We start from the raw sequence: 15,354 nt of genomic DNA, 5'->3' as shown, positions 1-15,354 counted from the left end.
CAAAACATTATATGCTCAGCACTGCTTTTGACCATGTAAGTTACAGGATCAGCACAGAGCTGGCAAGCAAGTGTTGGGGGACACAAGTCTATTGAATTTTAATCTGCTCCTAGTCAAAGGCAGACCAACCTGAATAAAAACAGACCTGGGAAGGCAGAAGCCTGAATTTATAATACAGCTCTTTGAAAGCTACCTATCTCATAGTCAGCACACATTTAGGGTTTCAGGGAACAATTTTCTACAACAGTAAGTGTGGTCTGCATCCTCTGCTGGACACTTACCTGACAAGCTCATCTGCACAGGCAGCAGCCACCTCCTCCTCAGCTTTCCGCTCATAGTATTTACAGAGGATGTTCTCTGGAAGCACTTTCTCCAGCTCGCTGGTGGGGAATGAACACGTGCAACTGCCTTCCATGCAGCTGAGCTCTGACTAGGGTTGGAAGGAGAGAGCTCAGGTTCAGTATGATACTAGCAAAAAGCAATACTTGGTACCCAGGACATTTCCAAACAAACCAGTGCAGAGCCTTGCTTAGAGAGACTAGAACTTAAGTCAGCAGATGACTGCCAGAAAATGGGTTTACTATGGAAGAACAAGACTAGTTAAACGGATCAGGCCTCAGATACACAGTGGGCACGAAGGTGCTGTTGATAGCTGGGATCACAGTTCACTCTCACTAAGTCCACTGTGACCACACAGCAGCCCGTTATTACTGTACGGTCTCTGCTGAGAACTAGCACTCTGCTCACAAACAGCATGTTGTATTCTTGTCAATACAGTCATATAAAAATACAGCTGCCAGTTTATGTTTACATGAAATATAGGTCACAGAGTACAACAGCATCCCACAATTTGATCATCATACCTCGAGGCAAAGGAGCACGCACACCTCAGAGCAGGTTAATGACTTGTTTATAGCTCAGCTAAGTTCCAGGATAATTGCTAGCTAAATTGCAGACCAAGAAGGTTAGTAGTATCATAGAGGAACCAACTCCCAAATTAAGTTGGGATCACAGTGATATTGTGAAGGACAAATACTCTTAGCTAGGAGGAGACTGGCTAAGTCAGAGACAAGAGTGTGTTCTCTGTGCAGATAACATTGGTTTAAGTAGAAAATAAAAAACAGACAAGTGCAAGTTATTGTTATTACTACAAATGCTGTAGAAGGTTTTCCTAATAATCCAAGTTGCTAAGCACAGAGCACAGAAGATGGAGGTTAACAAAACTGAAATCCTGTTCAGCAAAGATCCCATTGTGGAGTTGTTGGCTTCACTTGATGGTGAGACTGACTTGTTGGATTTGGATTTCAGGACACAATTCCATGCAAATATTTCCTGGGAAATGCAGTTAGATCCGATTTAAGCAGACAACACTACACAAACAGCAATGTGATCTCCCAGTAGCAGTTTACCCATTTTCCCCTCACAGTTGGGAAATTCTTACCTTCCCAGAACCAAAGACTGCCTCCTGAGCATATTTAATTAGGCACTCCTTGCAGAACAAGTGACCATCTGCACACTGAGTTAGCTCTTCAAACGCAAACTCCCCATAACAGCAGCGGCATTCTATCATCTGACCATCCTGTAGCCACAAACAGAGGTATTAGCATCACCATCAAAACACTGACGGCTATAGAAACACACAGACACATATGACTGCAAGCCATAAACAATGCCAGCAATAATTCTAAAAAAAGAGCAACAGATATACACCATTCCACTAGATATCCTATTTGGTGGTCAAAACTCACTAAGCACAACCAGATACTCAGTTTTAAGTAACTTAATATCTACGTGTCCTGCTTGACAGGTTCCAAAAAGCTACAGAACACATGGTATTTAATAATTCTTAGCTCACAAGCAGAAAAGCATCTTGGGTTTGGGAAGCTGCAATCACAGGGAAGCAGCAGAGAGTACACACCATTCACATGGGGAAAACCAAGCTTCAGATCTGTTGCCTTCTAAAGAAAGATTTACCCATCTGCCTGGAGAGACCTTATCTTGGCCTCTTCATTGCAGGGGTGGAGAAGCTTGCCACTGTTAAAAAGTAAGTATGCCCACTGCTTCAAAGGTCCAACATCTTCTCCAAAGTTTGAAGAGAAATGGGCATTGACAACAAAGGTAATCCACAGCTGCTGAACCGATCTCTAACTTTTCACTCTTTGTTTAAAGGGAAAGACCTGATTTTCAGGTTTTTAGAGTCCTTTCTGCAAATTACAAAGGCCTTTCCACTGGCAGAGCTCCAACAACAGCAAATCTGTTCTAAACAGCCATAATGGTGGTAGCAAGAGCAAACCTAGTACTATTCTATTGCAATGTTTGTTCTGGCCAGTAAAGATACAAGCAGCAGCTGACTGAATTACTACAGATCATTACATGCATCAATACTGTCTTGCTGGACTGAGCTCTCACCTTTTCTAAAAGCCAGCCAACACACACTGTGCAGGTTTTGCCAGCTCAGCAAAAGCAGAGCAGTGCAAATGCAGCTTCAGAGAAGCTCCATTCCAGAAGCCAAAAGAGTCTGTGAAGTAGTTAAGTGCAAAACAGTGTCTATGCATAAGCAGAACTCAACGGACCACATTATAGATACTGACCTTCTGATACTGCTCCTCATTCATCTGCAGAGCAAGGAGAAAGTCTGCATGCTGTAAGAGAGACATGCGCATCTGTGTTTACAGAATAGATAAAGCAATTTTCCAGCCTCTACACTCTTACATTATCTCAGGACTTACAAACCACCATAAAAGGCTCACTGTCTGCTTACAACATCACTCAGCCCATCCTTCCAATCCATTAAGCTATTTATGATTCAGCTAAAACAGATGGGAGAAGCAAAGGCAGCAAGAACAAAGAACCGAATTCTGTATTATGGAGGGCTGCTGGTTCAGGTTTCCATGGGCAGAGATGATCTCACCCAATGCACCCCTCCAGAGAAAGCCCCAAGAACATTAGCTTTGTGTTTAAAAGGAGACACTATCCATCTGCCTAAGAGACAAGGATCATTAAGAAGCTCCTTTAGAAAGGACCGTAGGTGCAGAGCTGTGAATTCAGTCTTTCCTCAGACTACAAGGGGAAGACAACACACCAGCGGGTGTTGCAGGGTTCTGCTTCGAAACACATGGTCCTCAGCACAGGACAAGACGTTCCGGAGACTGCCAACTTGCGGAAGGCAGAGTGAGTGGACAGACTGCCTTGGGCCTGGTCATTATTCACCACCAACAGTGAGCTGCAATTACAAGCCCTAAAGCAGCAGAGAAGCCTGCTAACAATTAGAGGAACAATTAATTAGCAGATATTTTACTATTTTGTAGCAAAAAAGGTCTAGAACAGTGTTTGAAAAAGTAGCAGCTATATATTTAAGTAAATATGATACTCCATGCTTGGTTTTTTTCCTTCAAAAATGAGTTACTTAGGAAGAGTCATACAAGTTAACAGGTAGTAAAGGGGCAAAGGTAGTCAGTTATTCAACATTTTGTTCAGCGTTTGAATTTCTTTAAGAGGCAGATTTCCATGTTTAGGGCCAAGACCTCTACAGTAGTTGAAGTCGTTTGCACCACAAGATCAAAACAGCTCCTACCACTCACCTCTGCCATCTCTTTAACTTTCTGCTCATAGAATTCCTGCTCCAGTAGCACGGGTGGGAGAAGAGAGAGCTTGTCGTAGGACCTCCAGTGCCGTCTCTTATTCTCCAGGAAGAACATGCGCTTCTCAATTTTCACATCCCCTAAAGCAGAGTTAAAGGCACAATGAAATGGGATGGGGCAGCCAGAACAAAGTTTAAATCCTTCCTCCACACACCACCAGCTGCATAACTTCAGCATCTCAAACAGCACTGTACCAAGCAGTGGTACTAATGAAGAATATCTCCAAAATAGATACCAGACAGTGACAGAAACATAGCTGTTCTGAGACCACATCCCTTTTCAAGAAGAGTACCCTTCTGCTGCAAGCCAGTTCTGCTTACAATAACGATGCAGAGACCACAGTACATACAGCTTGGTATTTACCTTGCTCAAATTTGAAGTCTATATATGAATACTGATTCATTTCTTTCCTCCTTTTTCGTTTCCCGCTGGTTTCGGGAGACAGCTCCTGCCATTTTTTGATAGCATCTGAAAAGGCCTAGAAAACAACATACAGACTTAAATCCTGTCTGTTCCTGGAAGAAAGCAGAAGCACATACTTCAGATTGAAGCACAGTACAAACATGCGCATAAGACTGATCCAAAACCGGAAAGCCAAACACCCCATATAGAGGCAAGTGTACCTCTTTCCTTTACTCACCTTGTTGCTTTATCTACTCATAAAGCAATCATTCCATGAAAAAGAAAAAAAAAATAAAAAAATACTGAATGATACTTCAACAACACCTCAGCTATTAATTCTAATGCAGCTGGTGTCCACTCTGATGCAACAGAGCTGGTTTGGCTTTTTTTTTGTTGGGTTTGGGTTTTTATTTAAAAAAAAAAAAACAACCAAAAAAAACCAAAACAACAAAACAAACCAAAGCTGAAATACTCAGTGCTCAATCAAGCAAATGAAGAGAGAAGGAGGTTTGGCTTTAGTTAAGTCCTGGAAAAATGGAGAAAGAAGCTCATGCAAGAAGAGCATATCAGAGGAGTAGATACAAGTCAAAAGCTTGAAGCCACATTTACATCCAGTTTCTTGATACTTAAAACAAGTGTCTTTGCAGCTCCATTACAGTGAAACTCTTTTACAAGGAATATAGGACTCATTCCACAAGTCATAATAAGAAGAGACAGGACAGCGAGAGCTGGGCTTCTTCTCAATTACATGCAGTCAGTTAACTAATAGCAGCAGTTAAACGTTTTAAGATTTAGCTAAATGTCTAGGCTTTATTGGCAATTATACCGCACTTCAGCGGCGACGTACAGGAACACTTCTCAGTTTAATGCATCGCCTACCATCAACTAGCTAGTGTTTCCCCAGTTCTCCTATTAGAGAAAAGTAAAAACTTCCTGCAGCATGCTGTCTGGCTAATAAATTTTGCAAGTCTACTAAATGGATTAATACTTCTTAAAAGGAAAGGAAGATTATTAAAAAAGCCCATAACCACACACTAGCAGATGGTATAGTAAAGCAAAAGACATCACGCTGCTCTCTGCAGACACAGGAGATAACCCTAAGAAAGAAAACAGACTTGAACTGGAGAACCTTTCGTGTGATTGCATAGTGTCCCTTGAGTTCATGTAGTGCCCACTTAATGTCTTGGCTGCTCAGCATTTTGAAGTCTGCCATAAGGAGGTCAGCTGCCTGAATAAAGCACCGCTGATCAAGTGGGGCAAGTTTGGAAAAGTCGAAGTAGTCCACTTTAGGCACCTAAGGAGAAAATGCAAAAGATATGAAAAGGCTGCTATAAATACACACAGGAACACCCCAAACCACTCTTTCAGTGGTCAGGACCTTCTGCAAGACCACCCAAAATTCAGGTTACACGGCACCCAGTTCTGAGCACCTATCTAACCATCAGCTTAGAGCACAGCAGGGGTGTGAAGCCTACTGGTCTATGCACTTGTGTGGGTAACCTGCCCTGAGCTGCACCACACTGCAGCTCTGCTCCTAGCCACGTAGTTTAAAGTCATTGTGTATGGCTGCACAGGACAGCAAGGAGAGGATACATTTAGGTTACTATAAGGGGTGAACAACTTTATTGGTTCGAGGTTGAGAGACGCTTCCAAGAGTAGAAAGAGGTATTCAACATTTCTCTCTCTCAGGCCACACACAGCTATTTCAATATACTCAAAGCTGCTCAGAGAGAATTTTTTGTCAACTGGTCTTTAAAAAAAGATTAAAAAAATTTCAAGAAGCTGCAGGGAGATTTCCAGTTCGGATGCTGAAAGGCAATATCTAAAGGCCACACAAGAGAGACCTGAGGGCCAAGTCTACTTCATGTGACAGACCGACTATGGAATTCTCATATCAGTTATCAAAATGAACACTTCAGACAGGATAGCTGACAGGCAGGTAGGGCAGAGGGTCTCGCTGAATGCAAAAGAGAAGACACGGTTCAGCTATGCAACAGCAAAACAGGAAAGTCTTGGAAATGATCTTGCAAGCAACTCACTATTGCTATTTAACAGCCTCTTAAATGCACCCAGAGGCCTCCTATGAAAGTATGGCTCAACCAAGCACTCTACAAATACGCACTAACAGAACCAGACATCCCAAGGTCCACTGAGGTTGAACAGACTGGATGAGAGGCATGCTGTAGGTGAGGATACTCTCTCACTTGCCTTTGTCTCATCTTGGCTGGCGAGCAGGCTGCTGCTGGGATTTAAAACCACTCTGCCTTCCTTCTTTGGGTAATCTGGATTTTCCAGAAGAAAGTTACAAAGTCTGAAAAGATAAATATAGTTACTTCAGGGTTTGGGAGCTCAGGTTCATTCCTCGCTTGTCCAGTTTTTAGTATCCTATAATTATGAGGCTAGGCAGGCAAGTCACAGACTGCCCTGTAAGAAGCAAGGGAAGTCCTAGACTAGAGCAAACTGCAAGTAAATGAGAATCAAGTAAATAATGATCAGCTGCATGACTGCAAAAGGAAAAGCAAATAGATTTGCCTTTCCAACAATTACATTTACATACATGAAGCTTGTATGGGTGAGCTACTAACCAACCTACATCTCTCCATGCCAGAGGTGAACAATCAGGCTTACCTCCCCACTCACACCCACGGGTAAAACCATGCGAAGTGGTACCTCCTTCGAGCACATGTCAAATGCTACATGACTAAGAGTTAAGGTGTACTAACTTTCTGCTACTCTGGAATTAACATTATGAAGACCATACAAGAAAGAACAATCACAGCATTAGCAGCAGTAATTGAAATCTAGCTGTCATCTACTGCGGCTAACACAAATGTGTCTATGGAAAAAGAAGCATACAAACCCCTACAAAACCCGTGAAACGTTGATGTATTCCTCAACAAAAGATTACAGATTCAAATTTGAATTAAAGCCTCCAGTCTCGATCTACTTTCATGTTAGAGCAGACACAGCAACTTGTTTAAACTGTGTTTACATACAATACGTACTCTGAATAGAGGTTTCATTGTAATAAAGCTTGAAATCACACCAGCATTGTCCAGCTTCTACTAGAAATTGGTCTAGCGAGAACAGCATTTAGAAAATAATCACTAAATAATTGCAGAAAGAATTGCATACTAGCCTGTAAATGCAGCATACCTGAGGTCCTATCACAAACAATCATAACTGTCAGGTAGATTTAGTTTAACTGAGTATTTCAGCTTAGAAAAGACTCTAGCAAGTAGTTTCAGAATACCCAGTTGCTGGAGATCCACAAGTACTTCAGAAGCCCTTTCGAAAGGGAAGCTTGTTGTAGGCTGTCTGAATCAGACTTTCACAGTTTATTCTCAACCACTACTAACCAGCTGTGCTAGCTGGATCAAGTAATATAAGCTGTTCCTCAGTTTCCCCAGCTGTAGAGTAATATCCTTCTGAAAGGAGCTAGGACAAGCAATTAACATTTGTAAAACTTTTTGAACAAGAAGGTGCTAGGTTGCAGCAAAGACATAATTGCAGCTAATTTACATTCCTGATGTCAGAAATCAGTCCCTAATTAAGAAATCTGAACTGGCTTGAAGCATTAACCCACTATCAAGGCATGATTACTTTAGCCCTGCTTTCACATTCAAAGCAGAGGCATTTCTTTTTGTTTAATCAGGTATTGACATATTGAGCCAGAAGCTTTTGACTGAGTGTGAATGCTTCTGCACACAAAAGCTGAATAGATGATACCCTGCTAAGAGGAGCTCCCACATCTTATCTTTCACGACAGTTGAAAGTTTTAAGACAATCATTTCAGAAAACAACAAAATATCTTGGCACTGAGCATTTAATAGCTTCCAGCCCTACCCCCATCCCTTTGTAAAAGATAACTGTTTTAATCCAACAAAACAGAAACTTCAAGGAGCTCAAATCACTGCAACTCAAACGCAAGGGTTTCAGCTGGGGCACAGTCAGAATACATTTGAACTTTTCTGCATGTTGCCATTTCAATGCTCAGGATTTTCAGAGATGTTAACCTTCAATGTCTGACAATTAGTTAAGTGGGTCCCAGCGCGCAATACACGCACACTTGCAGCACTGTTCATTAATATCTGCACCACAGGACACAGAGCCAGTTAAAAGCCTCATCCCTGCCCAAACCCAGCCACCCTTATTTATTATATTTCAAGCCTGATTCAGCTTGACATACCATGGAGATCAAAGAGACCCTGCCAGCGAGGCTGACCAGTGCTTTGACCCGTTTGTTCTCATACAAAAGATGCAGTGACAACTCAAAAGATAGTTTGGTTAAAGGAATAAAAATATGGAGAAGAAGTCTTTATCATCCAGTAAGTGGGTAACGCACCGCTGAGCAGACACTGTAGATGGCCTACAGGGAAGCCTGTAAGCACCTTTTCATCTCACTGGGTCTGTGGCACACAATAGGAGAGAAGAGATTTCGGGAGCAAAAAGGGAAGGAACACATTAAGACTGATAGAATTAAATCTCAGTATCGGCTTCTATCAGGCTTCACTAAATCCCCGCAGGACACAATGACGAGTTTTTTCACACAATCTGCGAGAGGGTCCTGCAGCCAGATGCCCAACTTCAACAGCCCAATTGCCCCAAGGAATGGCCCTACTGGTCTTCTACACTCCCAACACAACCATCCACGCCAAGGTGCACAAAGTATGCAGTGCGGGCACCTGAAAGCTGCTCTCATGCTGACCGCGTCACCACTGCAGGGACAGCACTTTCGAAAGACAAGAAAGAAGTTACAGCCTGATGACTTTCTAACCAAGAAGCCCTACTTTGGAGACATGACTTCATAACACAGGCAAAGGCAGCAGAATAGGAAATCTATGCCCAACGGATGGGATCACCCTTAGTTCCTTGCCAGTTAACTTATTTATGGTCCAATAACTAATTCTAAGCCTCACGCATTTGAATGCTGCTTAATTAGTGCCCTAGTTAACTGGAAAGGCCATTGGATTCATACAAGATAGAGCGAATACTCTGGCAACCAACACCTATTCTTCATTCTTGTATCACATAATAACTAGTTTCAACATGTTTGAGATAGCAGTGACAGCTGCAGAGAGGGAGAAAGAGAGAGGGGCCACCTAGTATCAGACAAGTCACAAGTGATTTACTTCAAACCACTTTCCCCTCTGTGTTGCTGGTGCCAACACACGCAATCCTTCACTCTTCAGCTGTGCAAGCTTCACCCAAAAGGGCAGGGACATGATGCAACTTATTGATAAGGTTAATGACTTTTTTTAAACTTTTGATTCTAACATGACTCCCAGAGATATCAAGCACAATGAACACTAAGGTATTCTTGAGCTGCTAACACAATTGGGAAATCAACAGTCCTCATGCTGATTTTCCACTCCTTTTACTTCCCTTCTTGGCTCATGTTTCTGCTCAGTTTGACCAAAATCAGTCCCTCAACAGATATCTAGAAACAATCCTACCAGCCCTTAAATGGGTTTGCTCTATTCTATCTGCAACAAGCGATGTGAGAGAACTCAAACAGTACCACTACTGCTTGATTAAGTAAAGGGGGATAAAAGCCAACATCATGACACTACATAAGGGAGTCCAGATCAGGTCAGCTTTACCTGGAAAAAGCCAAAAGCCAGTGAAATGAAGAGGTAGGAAACTCTTTCCTCCAACTCAAAACTCACCAACCCACCTTCGTACTATATTTTATAGAAGTCATCTCAACACCTTAATCTTGACACTCACCCTTTTTAAGAACCCTAGTAACAGTTAAGAGGAAATGATATGTAATATCTTTAAATGAACAAATGATCTTAAAAGCAGAGAAGCTACAGCACAACATCAGAATTAGAGAGGATTTAAGAAAAGCTCTATTAGAAGAAAAAAAAAAAAATATTCTGCTCTTTGGCACTATCGACGCAGTGCTGACTCCCAGCCTGGATATGCTCTAGAACAGCATCATTAGTGGGTAGGGAAATGGAAGTGTGACTGCAGTCAGACTGTTGTATGATACACCTTAGCTCTTAGATCTATACTTACACATTTAAGTCATAGCAGTTCTTGATACTGATTAGCTCTTCAATATATTCCTTCTTCACATCTGGGAATCTTGCTTCCTACAGTAGGAAAAGCTAAAGGTTACGTAGGTATTAGAGGAGCTGCGTAGCACAACCTAGCAACAGCACCAAAGACAGAGATTTATAGGTAATTATCTAGCACGCTCCTGAGACAAGGGCCAAAATGGATTTCAAGAGACCATTTATATCCATCCAGCCTGGATACCGCAAGCTGCTGGCTTTCTTTTGCTCCACAGGATGATTGCTAACAGCTCTTTTTCACAAAAAGAGTATGGGTACTGATGTGAATGGCCATAAGCAGCTGGCCTAACGAGTGATTCAGGCTGGATGGAAAGAGGCAACGCACATAGGTATGATCTACAACACAAGAAAAGCTAATATTTACCTTCAGACAGAAGACTAAGGAGTTCCAGATCATGTGCTGAAATACAACATTCCAAAGCAAAAGGAAAAAACCAAACAATACACATACCCACCCAAAGCACCCAGACACACTAGCAACAAGATCAGAACAGACAACAAACCTTTACCGGTGTTTCTGTGAAAGCTCTCCCAGCATTAGCCACATAGCAAAGAGCACCCCTTGCTGCTCTCTCTTGTTGGGTTGCTGTACAGGTACTGCAATCAATTCCACTGGATGATATTTTGCTTTGCAAGACTGGACTGGTCAGGGTTGTCAAACAACCCTGAAAATGCAAGAGTTTCTACTTACCCATCTCAAAAGCAAGTCACTGATCAACAAGGTCTTACTTGGAAAGAACTGAATTTCATTGGACTGCTACTTAAAGAATATTTTCCTCAATCCCAGTTTTCACAAATAGAATCAGATATGGAATGGGGAGGGAAGACTTGGAGAGGATGGCGGGGGTGTGTAAGATACAGATACAGTAAAATACGCTTGTTTGGAAAAAAGCATTCCATAAGGCATCAAGAGAGACCCTTCTTCCTAGCAATCAAGGGGAGGAGTGTGCATTGGAATGGAAAACATTAGACATTAGAAAAATTGGACCACTACATAAAAACATTAGACCACTTTTTTTTTTAATATTTTTAAATATATACCATGTTACCGAAGCTGCTGAACATACCAAAGGTTAAGGAGTACCATCCTTGGTGGTTTGGTTCTTGTAGCTAGTGCCCCTCACGCTAAGCTTCACACACAGAGTCAGAAAGGAGTGCATGGAGTTAACTTACACAAGTCTTCATGCCGCTTATCCAGTAAACCCTCAGTGCTACTGCTTGGAAATCCACACTGCAAGGGCAACCATTACCCCTGACCACCATGGTGGCTTTAACATGGCCATGGACCAAACTACTTTAGAAGAGCCAGCTGAAAGCAGCCATGGCTAGCAGCCATGTCCCTAAGGCTTCTCTACCCCACCCTCTATCCCTCTGCCAGTGTTTAGTGTCTCAGTTTTGCTCATTTAGCTCTACATCCATTCCTAAACCAGCTCTACAGAGTTGGGTTAGGAACCAGCCAGGCAAAACAAACTAGCAGAACTGAGAGGACAGTAGCCTTTAAGGGAACAGACCCATGTTATTTCACCTCACTGTGGCCCTGAGACCCTGCAATCAGTTCTGCTAAATCTCTATGGCTGAGAGCCCATCCCAAGCCAAACGGTGCCCTCAAGATTTTCATTGTCTCACCGCTTCTGCCATAGTGCTGGGGTGAGTCTTTCAAACCAAAGTTTCCCAAGACAGTTCATTGCATGCTCCTCACCTGGCACACAGCTGAGTCTCAACCAAAACAAGGAGGATTTGCAGCTGAAGTCAATAGGGCTGTGCTTTCAGCATGTGAAACACTACACACCTTGAAAAACCTGTCTGAAAATAACATGCACACAGAAGGCAAACAAGCCCTGGGAAGACTTACTGTCTCTCTGATGAGCAGTGCAGTGGGGTCTTGGTCCTGCCCAGCAGCTCCTTGTTCTGGCACATTACCAGAGCCAACTTCGTGAGAGCCCTGTGCAGGGAATGCTGGACCTGGCTGTTCATTGTCTATAGCTGCCGGCTGACCCGTTTCTTCTGGTGGGTGCGCTGGTTGGGGTGAAGCAGGACCTGGAATCCCATCCTGCTGTGGTTCAGGTCGGGGGAAGGCTGGCCCAGGAGCCTCCTCTCCATATGCCCTCAAAGATCCTGGGTCTGCTTCAGGCTGCCCTTGCTGAGGAGCACAACCATTTACTACAGCATGTGGCTCGTCTTCCAACGTCTGGAAGTATGGGTGATCCAGCTGGCTGTTTTTGTGGATCTCCTGGTCTGCGGTAGGTGCAACAGCTCTTCCTTCAAGGTTTTGCTCTGGCTCCAAGTCCTGTCCTTGCCATCCCTGGGCTTCTACCTTTTCTTCCTGTTGTTGTGGAAGGTCTGCATTCTCCAGACTAATGACTTCTCTGTTAACAGCAGGCTGTGGACTCGTCTTTATTGCTGGAAGCAAACTTGGGCCAGGCTCCTCGTTACTTGTAAGTTCAAACCTGGGGCTATTAAGCTCAGATGGTCCGGGCTGCTGCAAGGCAAAGTTCATATTCTCATCCCTGCTCGGTCCAGCATTGCTTTCCACCATGTGATTATTCTGGTCTCCCTGGCACAGCGGAGTTGAGATCTCATCTTGCAGATATGTGCTCCTCAAGGGCTCGACAGCACTTTTAGATCCTCCTTCTCCCACAGTGTTTGCACCCTGCCATTGAGCAGCAGGTCTGATGACATTGGGACGCAGAAGCTGCTGATGCTTTGGGGTCTAAAAAGAAGACAGACAAGAGTAAGTAGTTCTTGTCTGCATGTCAGAATCCTTGCTCCAGATGATCTTTTGCATCTAATCAAATTTCTGATGGGAAGCAGATGAAAGGTCTGTTTAGCAAGGTGCTTAATAGAGGCATAAAACTGCAACCCACCTATCTTTGTTTCACCAAACTCCATCCTCAGTCTGTCCCCAGGTAGTAAGAGCACATTTGGCACAATTTGGGGATGCACAGGACTTTCAGACTGGAATAATTTCCTGAGCTCACCTCAGTCCCCACTTCCTTCCCAGTAAAACAGCCTGGGAAGGAGGAACTAACTGATGGCATATTTGCATTCTCACCAGTTTATTTAAACAGGCAGGAACCAAAGCTCAAAACATTAATCTCTGGCCTTGTCCTTGCCTCTGGCAGACAGACTGCTGTATGCCAACAGAGTCTGAATATTCTCTGCTACTGTTTTCAACTAAGAAACAGAAAGGTCAGCTTCACAACCCATTTTCTCAATGCCTCTGGTTACTTTAACAGGAATATATTCTTAATATAGCTTAGATATGAAATAAGACATTTAAAATAATCAGGGCAGGCTAAAGACTTTGGCCCTCCTCAGTGTGACTGCCTGTGCCAGTGGGAAGAGATTTATCAGGTGGGCTGGCTTTGTGAAACCGCAAAAATTTAAGTGCCTGCCACAGCCCAACAAGAATCCAAATAACATAGAGGAATATAAAGCATACAAGGTCAAACAACGCATGTTTTGAAAAACTGCCTTCTAAGGAATATCAAGTCCTCTTACAAAGCACTCCACCGTTCTGGATTTGTATAGATAACTTTATGGAAGCTACAGCCTTTGTTAAGTAGAACTTTAACTACAATGCAGTTTAACAGCCTTGTCCTCCCCTCCTGTGCCCAAAATATGATTAAACACTTAAAGTAAGCAAAATGCAATCATTTCAACATGCATTTCAGACATCCTAAGTAAATTACTGTAATCAGACATGACTCTCAAAGGAATGCATCAGATATTTGCACAAGAGTTGGCTATAAAGGCCATGAATAAAGCAGGGCAAGTATAAGAATGAAAAATTACCTCTGCCAAGATGACTACATCATCGTCATCTTCCTCACGCTGCTGCTCTGCTGGCATTTCCAGCAACAAAGGTAATTCTTCGTCTGAGGAATCTGATATCATGATAAGACCTTCGTCCCTGCGGTTTATCCAGTCTGTAGTAAAGTAAGTAAAGTTAGCTATTTGCTAAAGCTAAATAACTGAAATTACAGGACACAAGCACCGAAACATCTGAAAAAGCAATCTTTGCATTTGCATTGCAGCAACAGGGAAGAACCGCTCAAAGGTCACTGGTTCCTCTGCAAGTTACTGTTACAGCCACTCCTACCTCCCTTGGCCCTCTGAGCAAGACACCTGCACAAACTGTAGCTCACCGCAACAGGACATGCATGAAACAGTCACTGACACTTATGCAGATATTCTTCTATCTTAAACTTCAGCACAAGTCAAGCTGCTGCAAAAATTATTCTGGAAAGGCCACGTACAGAGTACTTCCTAATTTTTGCAGGGAAGTCCAGAACTTTCACTATCTCAGGGATGACACATTTTCTTTTATTAACGGAGAGATAAGGTTCCCTGTGCAATTCGGCCTCTTCTGAAAAAGTGTGACTTTGCAGGAGTACCTTATGCGAGACCGAGATAGGACCCCTAGCTGTGGGTGCAGAAGATATCCTGCTATTAGATGACAGCCGTGTCCCTCACGGCTTGTCAAGAGTGGAATATAGATGCTACTGAACACAGCTGCTGAACACAGGAGAGGCACTCAAGCCAGAAACAGGATTTCTGCACTGTAGAGACAGCATACAACCATGCTTTCCCTACAATTTGACACAACTTTTTTGCTCATGCTTTAGCATAAGTATTCATGAGTATTCATTTATCACCTTTCAGGCATACACAGAAAGCATAATTTTGAATTCCACTCTTGGAGGAACAGGTGCCATACATCCATACAGCCCTACGAGGACATAAATGCAGAGCCAGCCTCTTTCCTCTGAGGTCCTCAGAAGCGTGGAACACCATAAGCCCCTCAGATCTGCTGAAATACCTCTACATGGTGTTCTCAAGAAGTCAGCAATCTGCCTTAAGGCAGTACAACATGAGAAACACAAGAGCCAAATATTTTGCATGTCTGCATAAAATGAAAGAATTTTCTGTAGGTGGCTGTGAAGTAAGTGTAACAGAGCAGTGTATGACATGCTAAACAGACCACTATCAGGTTCCCATTAACAGTGCTCTTCCAAGTGTAGTATCTATGAATACTGCTGCTTGTAAACCAAGTTCTACAAAGAGTGTTTTGGAAATATGCAGCAGTCAGTACTCACCTTTCCCTCTGTGACTACGGAAGCTGTTCAAGTTAATTACTTCTTCATTTCCACCTCTCTCTGCCATTTTAAACAGCTGTACTCAAAAGCATCAATGTCCACGCATGGCAGTCAGGCTCGCATGAGGAA

General features: G+C 43.0%; 1 protein-coding gene across 4 annotated transcripts in view; it reads right to left on the bottom strand.

Moving 5' to 3' along the window:
• Window positions 1-15,354, bottom strand: part of RNF216 (ring finger protein 216) — an 82,806-nt gene that overhangs the window by 51,111 nt on the left and 16,341 nt on the right. For all 4 annotated transcript variants that reach the window (XM_075058372.1, XM_075058369.1, XM_075058373.1 and 1 more), the window contains 11 exons: window positions 15,226-15,354; window positions 13,922-14,055; window positions 11,979-12,836; window positions 10,068-10,144; window positions 6,252-6,354; window positions 5,173-5,337; window positions 4,005-4,119; window positions 3,582-3,721; window positions 2,592-2,642; window positions 1,442-1,579; window positions 282-430 (listed from right to left, as the gene is read on the bottom strand). In XM_075058372.1, coding sequence (XP_074914473.1) covers window positions 282-430; window positions 1,442-1,579; window positions 2,592-2,642; window positions 3,582-3,721; window positions 4,005-4,119; window positions 5,173-5,337; window positions 6,252-6,354; window positions 10,068-10,144; window positions 11,979-12,836; window positions 13,922-14,055; window positions 15,226-15,292 — 1,997 coding nt within the window. In that variant the 5' untranslated portion in view covers window positions 15,293-15,354. The remainder of the gene's footprint in view (window positions 1-281; window positions 431-1,441; window positions 1,580-2,591; window positions 2,643-3,581; window positions 3,722-4,004; window positions 4,120-5,172; window positions 5,338-6,251; window positions 6,355-10,067; window positions 10,145-11,978; window positions 12,837-13,921; window positions 14,056-15,225) is intronic.

This window comes from Buteo buteo, chromosome 27 (genome assembly GCF_964188355.1).
Source record: "Buteo buteo chromosome 27, bButBut1.hap1.1, whole genome shotgun sequence".
Lineage (NCBI taxonomy): Eukaryota > Metazoa > Chordata > Aves > Accipitriformes > Accipitridae > Buteo > Buteo buteo.
This window is presented reverse-complemented; position numbering and strand designations above follow the sequence as displayed.